The sequence below is a fragment of the Tachypleus tridentatus genome, chromosome 8 (assembly GCF_004210375.1).
Source record: "Tachypleus tridentatus isolate NWPU-2018 chromosome 8, ASM421037v1, whole genome shotgun sequence".
NCBI lineage: Eukaryota > Metazoa > Arthropoda > Merostomata > Xiphosura > Limulidae > Tachypleus > Tachypleus tridentatus.
In genome coordinates, this window is record NC_134832.1 from 62363952 (window position 1) to 62376297 (window position 12346).

At 34.8% G+C, this 12346-nt stretch overlaps 1 protein-coding gene across 2 annotated transcripts in view; it reads left to right on the forward strand.

The window, feature by feature from the left end:
- Positions 1-503: 503 nt before the first annotated feature.
- The window catches only part of LOC143222504 (homeobox protein engrailed-1-B-like), a 60566-nt gene continuing 48723 nt past the window's right edge, over positions 504-12346 (forward strand). Inside the window, exon 1 of one of the 2 annotated variants that reach the window (XM_076449109.1) lies at positions 504-1253. In XM_076449109.1, the coding sequence (XP_076305224.1) occupies positions 908-1253 (346 nt within the window). In that variant the 5' untranslated portion in view covers positions 504-907. Of the gene's footprint in view, positions 1263-12346 lie in introns of both variants that reach the window. The other variant, XM_076449108.1, reaches the window with a different exon arrangement.

Below are 12346 nucleotides of genomic sequence, written 5' to 3' on the forward strand. Positions count from 1 at the left end.
CATCTATAACGCATATTAAAGCCCCAAAGTGCGAGACACATACCATAAACTCTGTAATTCACAGTCCAGAAACGTTAACCACTGAAAAAAAAAAAGGTTTGATAATATATATGAATGTATATGGGATTTAGTCGCTACTTTGAATTAATTTTGCAACGATTATATTCATATAAAAACACATGTAAAAGTGACACCGTTTATTGAAATTGTATGAATATTTTTTACCTACGATGTACTTGTTTTTCTTATAAGTGTTTTCGGTATTTCAACATCCTAGTAACAGATGCTTACCTTCTCCTATACTTTCGGAAAGTGACTGTTCGGAGTTCAACGTTACATCAAATATAACAATCTTACCTTCAGTTGGTTTCTTTTTCTAATTAAACTAGATGTTAAATCTCCACGAGTGACGTAAGAACAAAGCGAGTGGAGAAATTATCCCATCATGCACCAAGATTGAGACTTGGTCCACCTTCGGAAACAACACGCGATGATATTTCAATAACACCAGCCAACACCGACGAGGCTGTGGCACTGCACACAATGTGATTGGTGGCTTCGTGCTGGTAAGAAGAGGGGGGAAGGGCCATAGCAAAAGCGGGTGCTGTTGCCCGCAGTTAGCGGGAGTAATGATAGCCGTGCCTTTCAGCTCAACTCATGGCTCAGAGACAACCGTCTATAAAAAGCAGAGAAGAGTGTCGTCCGAGAAATACAGGAGACATCAGTTGACCCCACGTCACACAAGGCAGATTACGCGGCTACTGTCAACCGACTCACAGTTATATTTGCCGCTGGGGGGAGCTGATCTACATACTATAGGAATGAGGAGGTGTTTTGGAGGATAGAGAACTTGAGACAAACATAAGTTGAACAGTGCAGGCTAAAAGTGTGCACGTGGACAAACAGGATGGCTCAAGACACTGACCATCCACACAGTACGTCCAACAGTCCCGAACCCCAAGACTTGCAGAAGCGTACAGAGGGTAAGCGGCAAGAATTGTCTATGGCACCGAGTCCCGAAAACCAAGGATCGGACATCGCCGCTCCTATTGCTACAACTCGAGCCCTGAAATTCTCAATCGAGAAAATCCTGTCTCCGGACTTTGGTCGACATGCTCGAAAGAAGCGGGTTGACAGTGCCGGCGCCGACAAAGCCCTGTCCCCACAGCCTCCTAGTCCCAGTAAAACGATGGCACCGCTGGTGTGGCCGGCTTGGGTGTACTGCACTCGGTACTCCGACAGGCCGTCCTCAGGTAGGAGAGGTGATTATTTTTCTTATTTTCTAGATGTAACTGAGGGCCTAGCTGACTGAAAAGGATAGCTACGGCAACAAAGTGATATGAAGCACACGAAGTTACTGTTTTTATGGACTGACTTATGTCGGTAACAACAGTAACAGTTTCCATAGTAAGGTCAGTAACAGACACAATAGCTCTCAAGCTTACTGTGTACTACAGTTTTTTTCTTCATCACTTTCTATTTCAACAAAAATTGAAAGGTTTAATTTGTAATCCTGTTTGGAAATAAGGTAAATAAATTCATATTTTCTTTTCTCTGCTCTGTATGATTCTAGATAAGGATTGTTTGGTTGGTTTGTTTTGTTTCTAGTAAAATGTCAACAACAGACAATTTCGAGATAGTTTACAGCCAACTCTGAAAGAAAACATGATTCTAACTTTAATCAAGTGACTTGTAGCATAGCTCGAGATCAATTTTACAACCTCACAAATATGACACTTTAAACATTCATAACTCTGATACTTATCAAAATATGAAGTCTTCATGAGCACTTTTTAGCCTATATTATTTAGGGTGCAAAGATAAAATTATTCTTGTAGCACTGTCGGGGTTAATAGTTGTGTCATCAATAATAGTCACAGTAAACAGTTTAAGACTTCATAAAGTGTAGAAATACTGGCAATAAATCTTTGGAAAGTAGTGAAGTTTTTTTTTCTCAACACTTACAAAAAAGAACCCACAAAGAAGTTTTACTTTTCATTCCTAACACTTTAGTGCCGATAGCTTAATGTGTTTTTTTTCTTTACTAAATTAAACAATTATATATAAATAATTTCATCCAATGTTACTGAGACATCTTAGTTCAATTCCAGCTGAAAAAGAAAAATCTATCTTCAGAAAGAACTCGGGTTAAGAAGCCTTTTATTTTGAGATTCGACTACACTGTTCTTGTATGTTATCAAGTTGTAAGAATAGTAACTCATGTATGTACGATTATAAATATTTCTCGACTGGTCTCGGTAAAGCGAATATTTTATAATAATTTTTTACCGCCCTATGCTACAGTGGAAAGGAGATTTTGAAGGAACAAGTAACCTCACTATAGGTGATATGAAAAAATTAATAGCAGCTCTTGCTAATCACGATTGAAATTTTCTTGCGTACAGTAACTTGAAAGTCTTGAATAATGAATAATTAGTTCCCTATTTAACATATCTTCGTTCATTTCTTCAAGATGTTCCTTCGAACGTAGTCAGTATTATGGTGCAAAAGAAAGCACTGGATTCATCAAATTATTCATCATACGTCGTCACGAAGGTGTTATAAAGTAAAGATTTTAATTCGTCTTGCTTCGACTAATAGCGTACATTGCTACGCTTAAAACCACAGCCTATTTACAAAAACGTGAATTAACGCCGTAGAATATAATCAACATTGTAGTTAACCTCTTACCTTAGCACGAAGAGAGAGAGTAGAATGAAACATGATAATATAAATACGAGCCTGTTACAACCGTCAAGAGGCATATTTTTTCATGATACAAGCTGCATGACACATAAATCAATCAAGACATAACTAAATACGGTATGTAAATATGGATGAATTACTAAATGCAATTTGAGTAACGTAGGGATATGCATGAATAATAGAATGTAACTGGCACTATAAGTAAATAACGGATTACAATTTGAGTCACCTGTGGATATTGGTAATTAACAGAATGCAATTTGAGCAGTGTGGGGATATGGGTGAAAAGCTAAAATACAATATGAATAACTTGTAAATACAGATAAACTAAACACAAGAATGACTCAGTAACTTTATAATACCGCGTATTTCTTTTCCTGCACGGTTGCAACAGAGATACACCAAACGTCTTTCGAGAACGCGGTAAGTTCAGAATCTGATAAAAAACTTAATCAGGAACATTATTATTATTGTTAGCTGAAAGTATGTGTTACTAGCTTCAGAAAACTGGACTCAATGTCTCTCATTTTACTGAAACTCTGAGTATCAAGTAAAATAACACTATTAAGAATCGTTAAATACAGTAATAACACATAATTGCATTAATTTTACAGAACAAATAATGCAAGGTAATTGTTTACCCCAAAGTGGACCATAGTCCGTCTGTAGGGATCACCTATCTTAACCAGTCGCATCACTATACAGTAATGTATTGTCTGTCAGTCGATCAGTAGACACTAAAATGGCATCAGATAAAGGACGCATTACATTGCAATTTATACTGTCTTGACGTCAGTAATAAGTACGCAAGCTATGAATCACGAGAAGAATTGTGTACTCTGGAAACTACAACACAGCATAATATATTAGCGTGAAAAGCAAGAAACACAAATATTGTTTCTCTTAATTTTGGTTGTAATTACTCTTGAAATAGAAGACTTTTGGGGCCCACGAGGAAGTACATATAGTTTTATGTTGTCAATATACTATTAGTACTGGTACTGTTAAAAACATTACATTGCAGTTAATGACAGACGTTATATTTAGCAGGGAATGAATGTTGAACATGTGATGCAGCTACATATTTCTCCTCGATGGCTCAGCGGTAAACTTGAAAGTTTATAACACTAAAATTCTGGGTTAGATACACTGCAGTGTACACATTATAGATAGCCCATTACTTATTTTTTTTAAAAATATTAAAAAACAGCTAATACCATTTGGAATTTTCAATGTAGCAATATCAACACGCCACCTATAAAATAGTTATAATAATGCAAACATAATTTTAAAATATCAGCTAGTTGTTGTCAAGCGCAAAGCTACACAATGGGCTATCTGTGCTCTGTCTACCAGCGGTATCGAAATTTACTTTCTAGCGTCGTGAACTAGCTGGCTTACCGCTGAGTCACATAGGAGCTTATAAATATCAATATTTATATGTAGTAAAAATCAATAAATATGTATATAATAATATTTAAATGCAATATATAAAGTTTTAATGAAACCCAACATCTTTGAAATTAATACACAATATAAAATTTTGTTGTTGTTTTTTAAATATTTCTAAATATATTATACCTGTAATGAAAAAAGATATACCTTCCACAAGTGCATTTTTTCACAGCACTTTTTAAGTATAGTTTTTGAGTTTCTGGAAGCTTTATACTTTGTTTTGTTACACCAGAATACCACCGATGTGGCAGAATTACACCACAAAAATTAATGTATAGTACTATACAGTAGATACTATTGTTTAGTTTTTAACTTTTTACTTGCTTACTAAATTGTTTGCTAACAATGGTGGAAAACTCGGTCAGAGTGTTTATGGGTAAGCACAGTGTATATTAAACCTATCGAAATACACATTTAGTCTTGAGAATGGTTTACATGTCAATCTTAGAGGTCTTCGCAAATGAAAAGTGCGTATAAATCGCACAAGATAAACAATGCAATAAGGTTCTGAGAGTGTAAGCTATAAAAAATTTCTTTGTCCCCAGTAGTCAACGCGTAAATCATGATCGGTTCCCCAAACCATAATTTCTGTCTTGCAACATCTCTCTATTAAAAGTTGGGTTTAGTGGAAAGGTTTACTTGAATTCAGTGGCAAAGTGTGTATTAAGTTAGGCATTACTAAAGTGTTGTTTTGTTTTGTTTGTTTGCTTTCGTTAAGGTTTCACTTTTTCTGGTTACTAAACCCAACTATTAGCGCGTGGTAACAATATACCCCTTTCCACTTTCACTACTCACTCCCCCACCCGTGGCTTTCTGGTTGTGATAATTAAACGGAGAAGAATAATTGAGGTTCAGTGTTATGCTTTTAGTACTCTCTCACGGAAACAGCTGACTACTGTATATGTCTCGGATAATAAAAACCAAATATTTAAATGTGTCGATTCAGTACTTATGCGAGTAAAAAAAAGAAAACAAGTAAGAAAACGTGTTATTCGTTAAACTGTTTCTAAACTCATGCTCAATTTGACCTTAGTTTGAACTTTTTAACAAGCGAATAGCAGAAAATTGTTTTGTATGTTACCTGCCACTGCGCCGAGCAATATGACAAGTAAATAGATTACTTACTCACTGACGTTTAGGATCTTCGTGTTTAGTCTTTGTAATCTGCCTACATTCTGTACTTCGGCAGCTTTTTCGTGGTTGTGTCAAAATACTGTACGTGTAGTACAGTCTCTGTGTATTTATCTATTATCCCGGAACTGTACCAACAATAATTTACAAGTTTCTACTGCCTTGTATAAGTAGATAGTTGTTAATAGGGCTTGTTCAGCTAAATGTCTGTACGGTATTCAATCGTGAAGTTATTTTTACACCTATATATAATATCTGGATTTAAACGGGCCAATAAAAACTAGCGAATCTGTAAGTTAATGCCTGAACTACTATTTTGAACCTTTTCAGTTTAACGATCGTTGTCGCTATAAAGCAAATTTAATTTATTTAATTCGGTATTTATAACGGTAATTAGTAGGCCTATTTGAGTACTCCGATGTAAATCAATGCCAAATTTGGGGTTTGCTTTCGGGTAGTCTCCCTAAAAAAAAATTTCGCAAAATATTTAGGCTTCTTAGTTAAAGGGTATGTTTGAAAACTTTTACCTTTATAAAAAAAAAAAAAAAACTTGTAATATAGACAATTCGATTGTTATCACCAGCAGTTTACGAAGGGTTACGTAACACACAGACACTGGATCATATTATATACATAGATATAACTTTTCAACTGTACATTCTACTAAACATTTTTCTTAAAACTGTACTCAACATCCCTCAAATATACGGTCCTTTTAACAGTTACATCAAGCTAGCGTTTCATCCAATCTCCGTAACGTTTCGTCTTAACCAGTCTCCGTAAAGTTTCGTCTTATAGTCTTGTGCGAGGAAGAATCAAACACAGCGTTAATTTCGTCTACTTTAACAGTAATTTAACCAAACAGATTTCAAGCCTTTATTTCCTTATAGTTGATCGTCAAGATGGTTTACTGAACATTCACATTTTTAATGCTTTTCAAATACTTTGTTCTTTTACCCATGTCCCCCACCCAGTGGCACAGCAGTATGTCTGCGGACTCACACCACTAGAATCCTGATTTCGATACCCGTGGTGAGTAGAGCACAGATAGCCCATTATGCATCTTTGTGTTAAATCCCAAACAATCAGTCAACTCTTATCCATATTAAATATGTGTTTGTTTTCAGAAAACCGTGTGATTACTTAATATATAGAAGAGTTTTCCACTTCATCATGTATAGTCCGGTTACTAACACGTTGAATCTTCTGATGACTTAATAATATTCGAAACATTATTTCATTTCATTGTATCTAAAAATCCTGTACTGGCGTTAAAATTTTAATTTTTTTGTTCAGTTACACACTACTCAGTCGACAAGTTTTGTTTTTCACACCTGAACATATATATTCCGTTAGCGATGTTCTTCACTCGATCTCCAACATTATTTACATTAATGTTGCAATACTACCATTCTTATCTTAACTACGTTCACTCTAAAACTCCACTTTTCACGGCTCATCTTAACATTATTAATTTTCTCTGCAATCCGACAAGGAAACTTAAAATAAAGCCAAGTCTTTTTACGAAATAGCTATAGTTTTACTACAGTGATTCCGTCCGATTATAACTTATTCATCATTTTCCGAAATCATTATATACTTATGTAAAGAGAACATTTCGTCAATATATTCGCATTTCACGTCTACGCGTTTTAGCCGATTCCCACCAAACTTGGCATATATCCTTAGAAACCCCGTGTATTATCATACGGGGGTCAGCATTCGAATGTGACCCCCCTGGGGAATCTCGGTGTTCCTGATGCCATTCTGTTGAGCGCTACCAAAGTTGGAACGTATTCCTAGAGATTTCTCGGGACTAACATACAAAGGCCTAGTATTTACTATCATGCATTGAAGAGTACATCAACTAGTTCTCAAAACATAGAAAATAATTATGAGCCAATCGTATGTTTTGTGTCTTACTTCGTAGCCCTCGGTAACTAATAAATAAGCTTGAGAGCTCATAGTCCTAAAAATCGGGGCTCAATCCCTATAGTGGGCACAGCACAGACAGCTCATTGAATAGCTTTGCGATTAATAACAAAACAAAAACGTTTCATTCTTAGCGTGTATTTCAGATAGGATAATTGGATATTGTTTTAGTACAGACTTTAGGCAAAACGAGTAAATTACTGATTAGAACAATTCCTAAACTTTATTGTTTGTCATATGGGTCAATATTACTTATGTTTTATTCAGTAATCACTAAATATACGTTTGTCCCACTCACTCTTATTTCGTGTTAATGAGCACGTGATTAATTTTCATACCGAAAAAAATCATTTTATCGTATTGTATTTGCAGACAACTTGGTGAGTTGTGGCAGTAGAATTAATTTTTGTTATGTATTAACCTCACCTTAACCCTCTCACGACCTTGAAAGCAATGAAATATGTTTATAAGTTGGGTCACTGGCTAGCCCTTTGTTCTGGATTTCGGAGCTGGCAATACCACAGAGTATTCATTCGTCTCTCAATTTAAACCGTGTGTGCATTATGGGAGTGACAGTCAATTCCTTTGCGAAGATGGTAGAGTGCTAGTTGCTTTTTTGTTGTTGTTGGTCCGTAATTACAATAAGGGACGGCAACAGATAGCGTGAATGACCTTGCTGTAAATATAAATCTATGATTAATATATTAGTTTTAAAAAAGGAAACTACTTAATTAACATTATTATCTTGTAATATCGATACCTCATTTGTTGTGTTGATACTGTACGCTAATTTGTGTTAAAAAGATAACGCTGTATCGACGTAAAGTACCGATTATCACAAAACCAGGTAATTTGTGTGTAAAAGGTAATACCGTTCCAGAAACTTTCTGAACAACAACGATGCATGTCTGAATAATTTATGTGAAGTCCCGTTTATGTGTTATCGTTCCGTCATGCCTGGCTGTCCAGGAATGAAGTTAATTAAGTGACCTAGACGTCATTATTTCAGATGATCACGTCTTCTTATGTAAAAATATATTTTAAAATCATTTTTGTTTCTACAGCAGAACCTTTTGTTTAGTTTCTCTCAAGCACGACATCGTACTAACATCACATTAGCTCTACCTTTTTTTTTTAAATTCTTTGTCATATATTAAAACAAGATTCTAGGTCATAGAGGGCGCTCCAAGTATAAACTCTCCTTTTTATGTAGTACGTTTTTAAGGTAGTAGCGATCATTTGCCAAACATTTTTAGGAGCCCATATGATAGTGGACGTGTAGTGACTAATTAGGTAATATTTTATTGTTGTTGTTGTTCTATTTGTTTGTTTTGAATTTCGAGAAAAAATACACGAGGGCTGCCTGCGCTAGCCGTCCCGAATTTAGCAGTGTAAAAGTAGTGGGAAGGTAACTAGTCATCACCACTCACCGCCAACTCATAAGCTACTCTTTTATCAACGAATAGTGGGATTTATCGTTACTTTAAAACGCCCTCACGGCTAAAAGGGCGAACATGTTTGATGTGACGGAAATTGGAACCCGCGGCCCATAGACTGCGAGTCGAGCGCCCTAACAACCTGGCCATGCCGGGCCTTATTGTTGTGTAGTAGGTACGCATTTTGTTCATATCTTATGTAACGGTTGCTATGTTAATACAGTCTCTAGGAAAATCTTAAATAACTGTTTGTGATAGTAATATATAGATTCAAACATTGGTCGTTTTTTGTTTGTTTTTTTCTATAATAAACCTATATGTCATTTACTCACCAGGGGTGGGGTGGAAGATCAGCAGCCAAAAATAAAGGTTATGAACTAATAACCAAAAAGTAAATAATTAGTAATTAACTTGAGGTAGTCGTATTGGGTATTAAGCAAGACAAATATCATTCTGTTAAGCCTAGATCTGCTGATAAAGGAAGCAACGTCTACTTATTTTACAAAATGTTCAGGTTATTCACACTATTTAAGTATCCGAGATCACTTCATACACTGTCAGTGTTAGTATAAATATTGCACTATATATTACCAATATTAAGCAATTATAAACATGTTTGAAACACCTTCTATTTAGAAACTTCCAAATCTAAATGCACAAGCAAATGCGATATGGTTAAGTGAAAGTGTTTTAAATCTGATCAAATTCTTCATTTAAAGCGAAACAATGAAAGGACAATACTTAGCATTAAATGTTGCGTGAAAAAGCTGATAAATAACAAATGTGGCTATGAGACGTGATCGCAGGACCTCTGAGTAACGAGTTCTGGTTCTGGAGTCTGTATTTGATTATTGGCTTTTTCAGGTAAGTTCCTAACGAAACTGAAAAATAAATATAAATTTGGGAAAAGCTTCTTACGAGATGACTTACGTACTTCTCATAATTTAGTAACCCCCAGTGACGCAGCGATACGTATGCAAACTTACAACGTTAGGAGCCAGATTTCGATACCCGTGGTGAACACATCACAGATAGCTCATTTGTGTAACTTTGTGCTTAAGTTTAAACAACTGAACACAGATAATATAGCATAGTGACCATACTCATAGTAAGAGGCTTTAGAAGTGGACATTAATACTAATGGCTTGTGCGCTTGGATAGTTAGTATTAGAGAACGGCCCCTCTTGCTCAGAGGTCCTGAGGTTTTCACTTCCAATGTAAAACTGACCTAAAATCAAACTAGAAGAAATGATCTGCATATTATAGAACAAACTAGCAATATAAGTAGTTTGTTAAGAAAATATTGAACTACAATTGTTTCTAACTATGTTTATATCATCTAAATTATGTTATAACAATTGGAGATTATTCGTGAGTATTAAGAAAACTCATAAGAACTAGGTAAATTTCTATGAAAAGCATTTCAGAACACGAAATATCTGTACAGTAACAATATAAAACTAGTCAAAGTTAGAATTACTTGTTTATTCATTCTGTATAAATCGCACTTATGCATCCTTTGTCAAGATTTACGCCCGGCATGGCCAGGTGGGTTAAGGCGTTCGACTCGTAACCTGAGGGTCGCGGGTTCGAATCCCAGTCGAACCAAACATGGTCGCCCTTTCAGCCATGGGGGGGTTATAATGTGACAGTCAATCTCATTATTCGTTGGTAAAAGAACGTTGGGTGGTGATGACTAGCTGCCTTCCCTCTTGTTTTACACTGCTAAATTAGGAACGGCTAACGCAAATAGCCCTCGTGTAGCTTTGCGCAAAATTCAAAACAAACTTGTCAAGATTTTTTATTGCTTTTAAAGAAATATAATTCTAAAGTCAGTAGAACTATGAAATTGTCGATGACTGTTAGTGCATGTGCCAGTAATATTTACTAATAACAATTTATCAAAATAATCTAATCTGCAGATTTATAAGCAAAATCAATGTTCGTCAGTTGTTTATTTTTCATCTCTCTTTCCTTTTTCGTGCTGTTTTTAATAATTATTATTCTTCCTTAAGGCTGTAAGTAAAGTTATCTGACGGTAGAAAAAAGAAAAAAGGTATTTCTTTTGCATGACGGTAGGTGGCTTCAAAATAATAAAGCTCCTGTTGAGAGACTTAAATTATTGCCGAAGTAAAAACCTCATTTTGGAACTCAGAACATTTAAGCTTGTTGCTAACGTGCATTATTGAACAATATTTGCCAAACTGAGAAATCTGATAAGTTTATTTTCTGGAAATAGAATTACTGTTGTTCTACAAGAACAGAAACTTTACAAGTGTTTTGTTCCAATGTTATTAATGTTGGAACTGTTAAATCCAAAACTTACACAAATGATTATCTGTGCTCTTTTAAACATTCGAGCTTAAATCTGAGTCACCTGGAAACAAACGTTAAGTACAAATGGTTATGGTTGAACTGACTTTACTTCTTTCTCTTGTCCTTACTTATTAAATACTGTAATCATAGCTTACTAGCGAATATGGACTAGACTGGCTGGCTTTAACTTGTAAGGCCCAGTCTCTTCGTAAGGCCTATTTAACAAAAGGTGACCATTAGTCACCTGTATATGCCACAGACTATATCATCCATTTCAAAGAAATTGATTAAAACAACTAAGTTTGTGTATCATAACTTATGCAGCTCAGCTTCAATGGTAAGATGAAATGGTAAACTTATCCAACAGTACACAGTCTTTACTTAATATTTTTTGAGTACCACAATCAAGTTCTCTAAAAATGCTTCGGTCTTGATAAAAGTGACAACTGTAAAGTCTTTGTGACACTTCTTGATATCAAATAACTACACGAGGAAGAGAAATCTTGTTTATTGTAACAGACATTTACGTGATCTTCGGACAGCACAAGCTACATACATTTTAGTATGCGTGGCTCTCTCACTATAATCTGTCTCTTAACTGCTAAGCCCTAAATTATGGTTAGATATCTGCCGATTTAACTTGTCGCCTTATAAAATTTCTTAGGATTGAAGCTGTATATTACATAAATAATATCTAACTTTGATGTATGTATTTCAAGGTTGCAATAAGTCAATAACATTTTCAATTAAAGTACTATTTTAATTATTCGCACATAGCATAATTTTGTCATTTTGTTTGTTTGTTTGTTTGTTTACTAACTACGAATAAGGCAACTCGATCTTTTCAGTCGTGGACTTACACTTAGATTATTACAATTAGATTATTCATGGAACCATAAATGGTTGAGAATTGTGGCTATAGTTCATTTGCTTATGCCTCACAGTGGCACAGTATGCGGGTTTATAACGCTAGAAATCAGGTTTTGATAACCGTGATGGGCAAAGCACAAATAGCCCATTGTGTAGCTTTGTGCATAATTTCAAACAAAAGCATTTGCTTAACAAAGACATCTGAGCCTTTTGTATGAATATAAATAACAGAAATATTTTACTATTGCCCATAATTTGAACCATATGTATATATGTTATATATATATATATTACTATGAATTTTTATACTTTAATTAGAATAACTGCCTGTATACATATAAATTTATAGCGTGTGTATATACTTATAACATATATACATTTATAATATGTGTGTATATATATATATAAGTTGTATTTCAGATATAAGGATAGGAATATAATGATAATAGAGTATATTTCGGAAATAAACCAATCTAACAATAACAAAATGTTTATGTTTA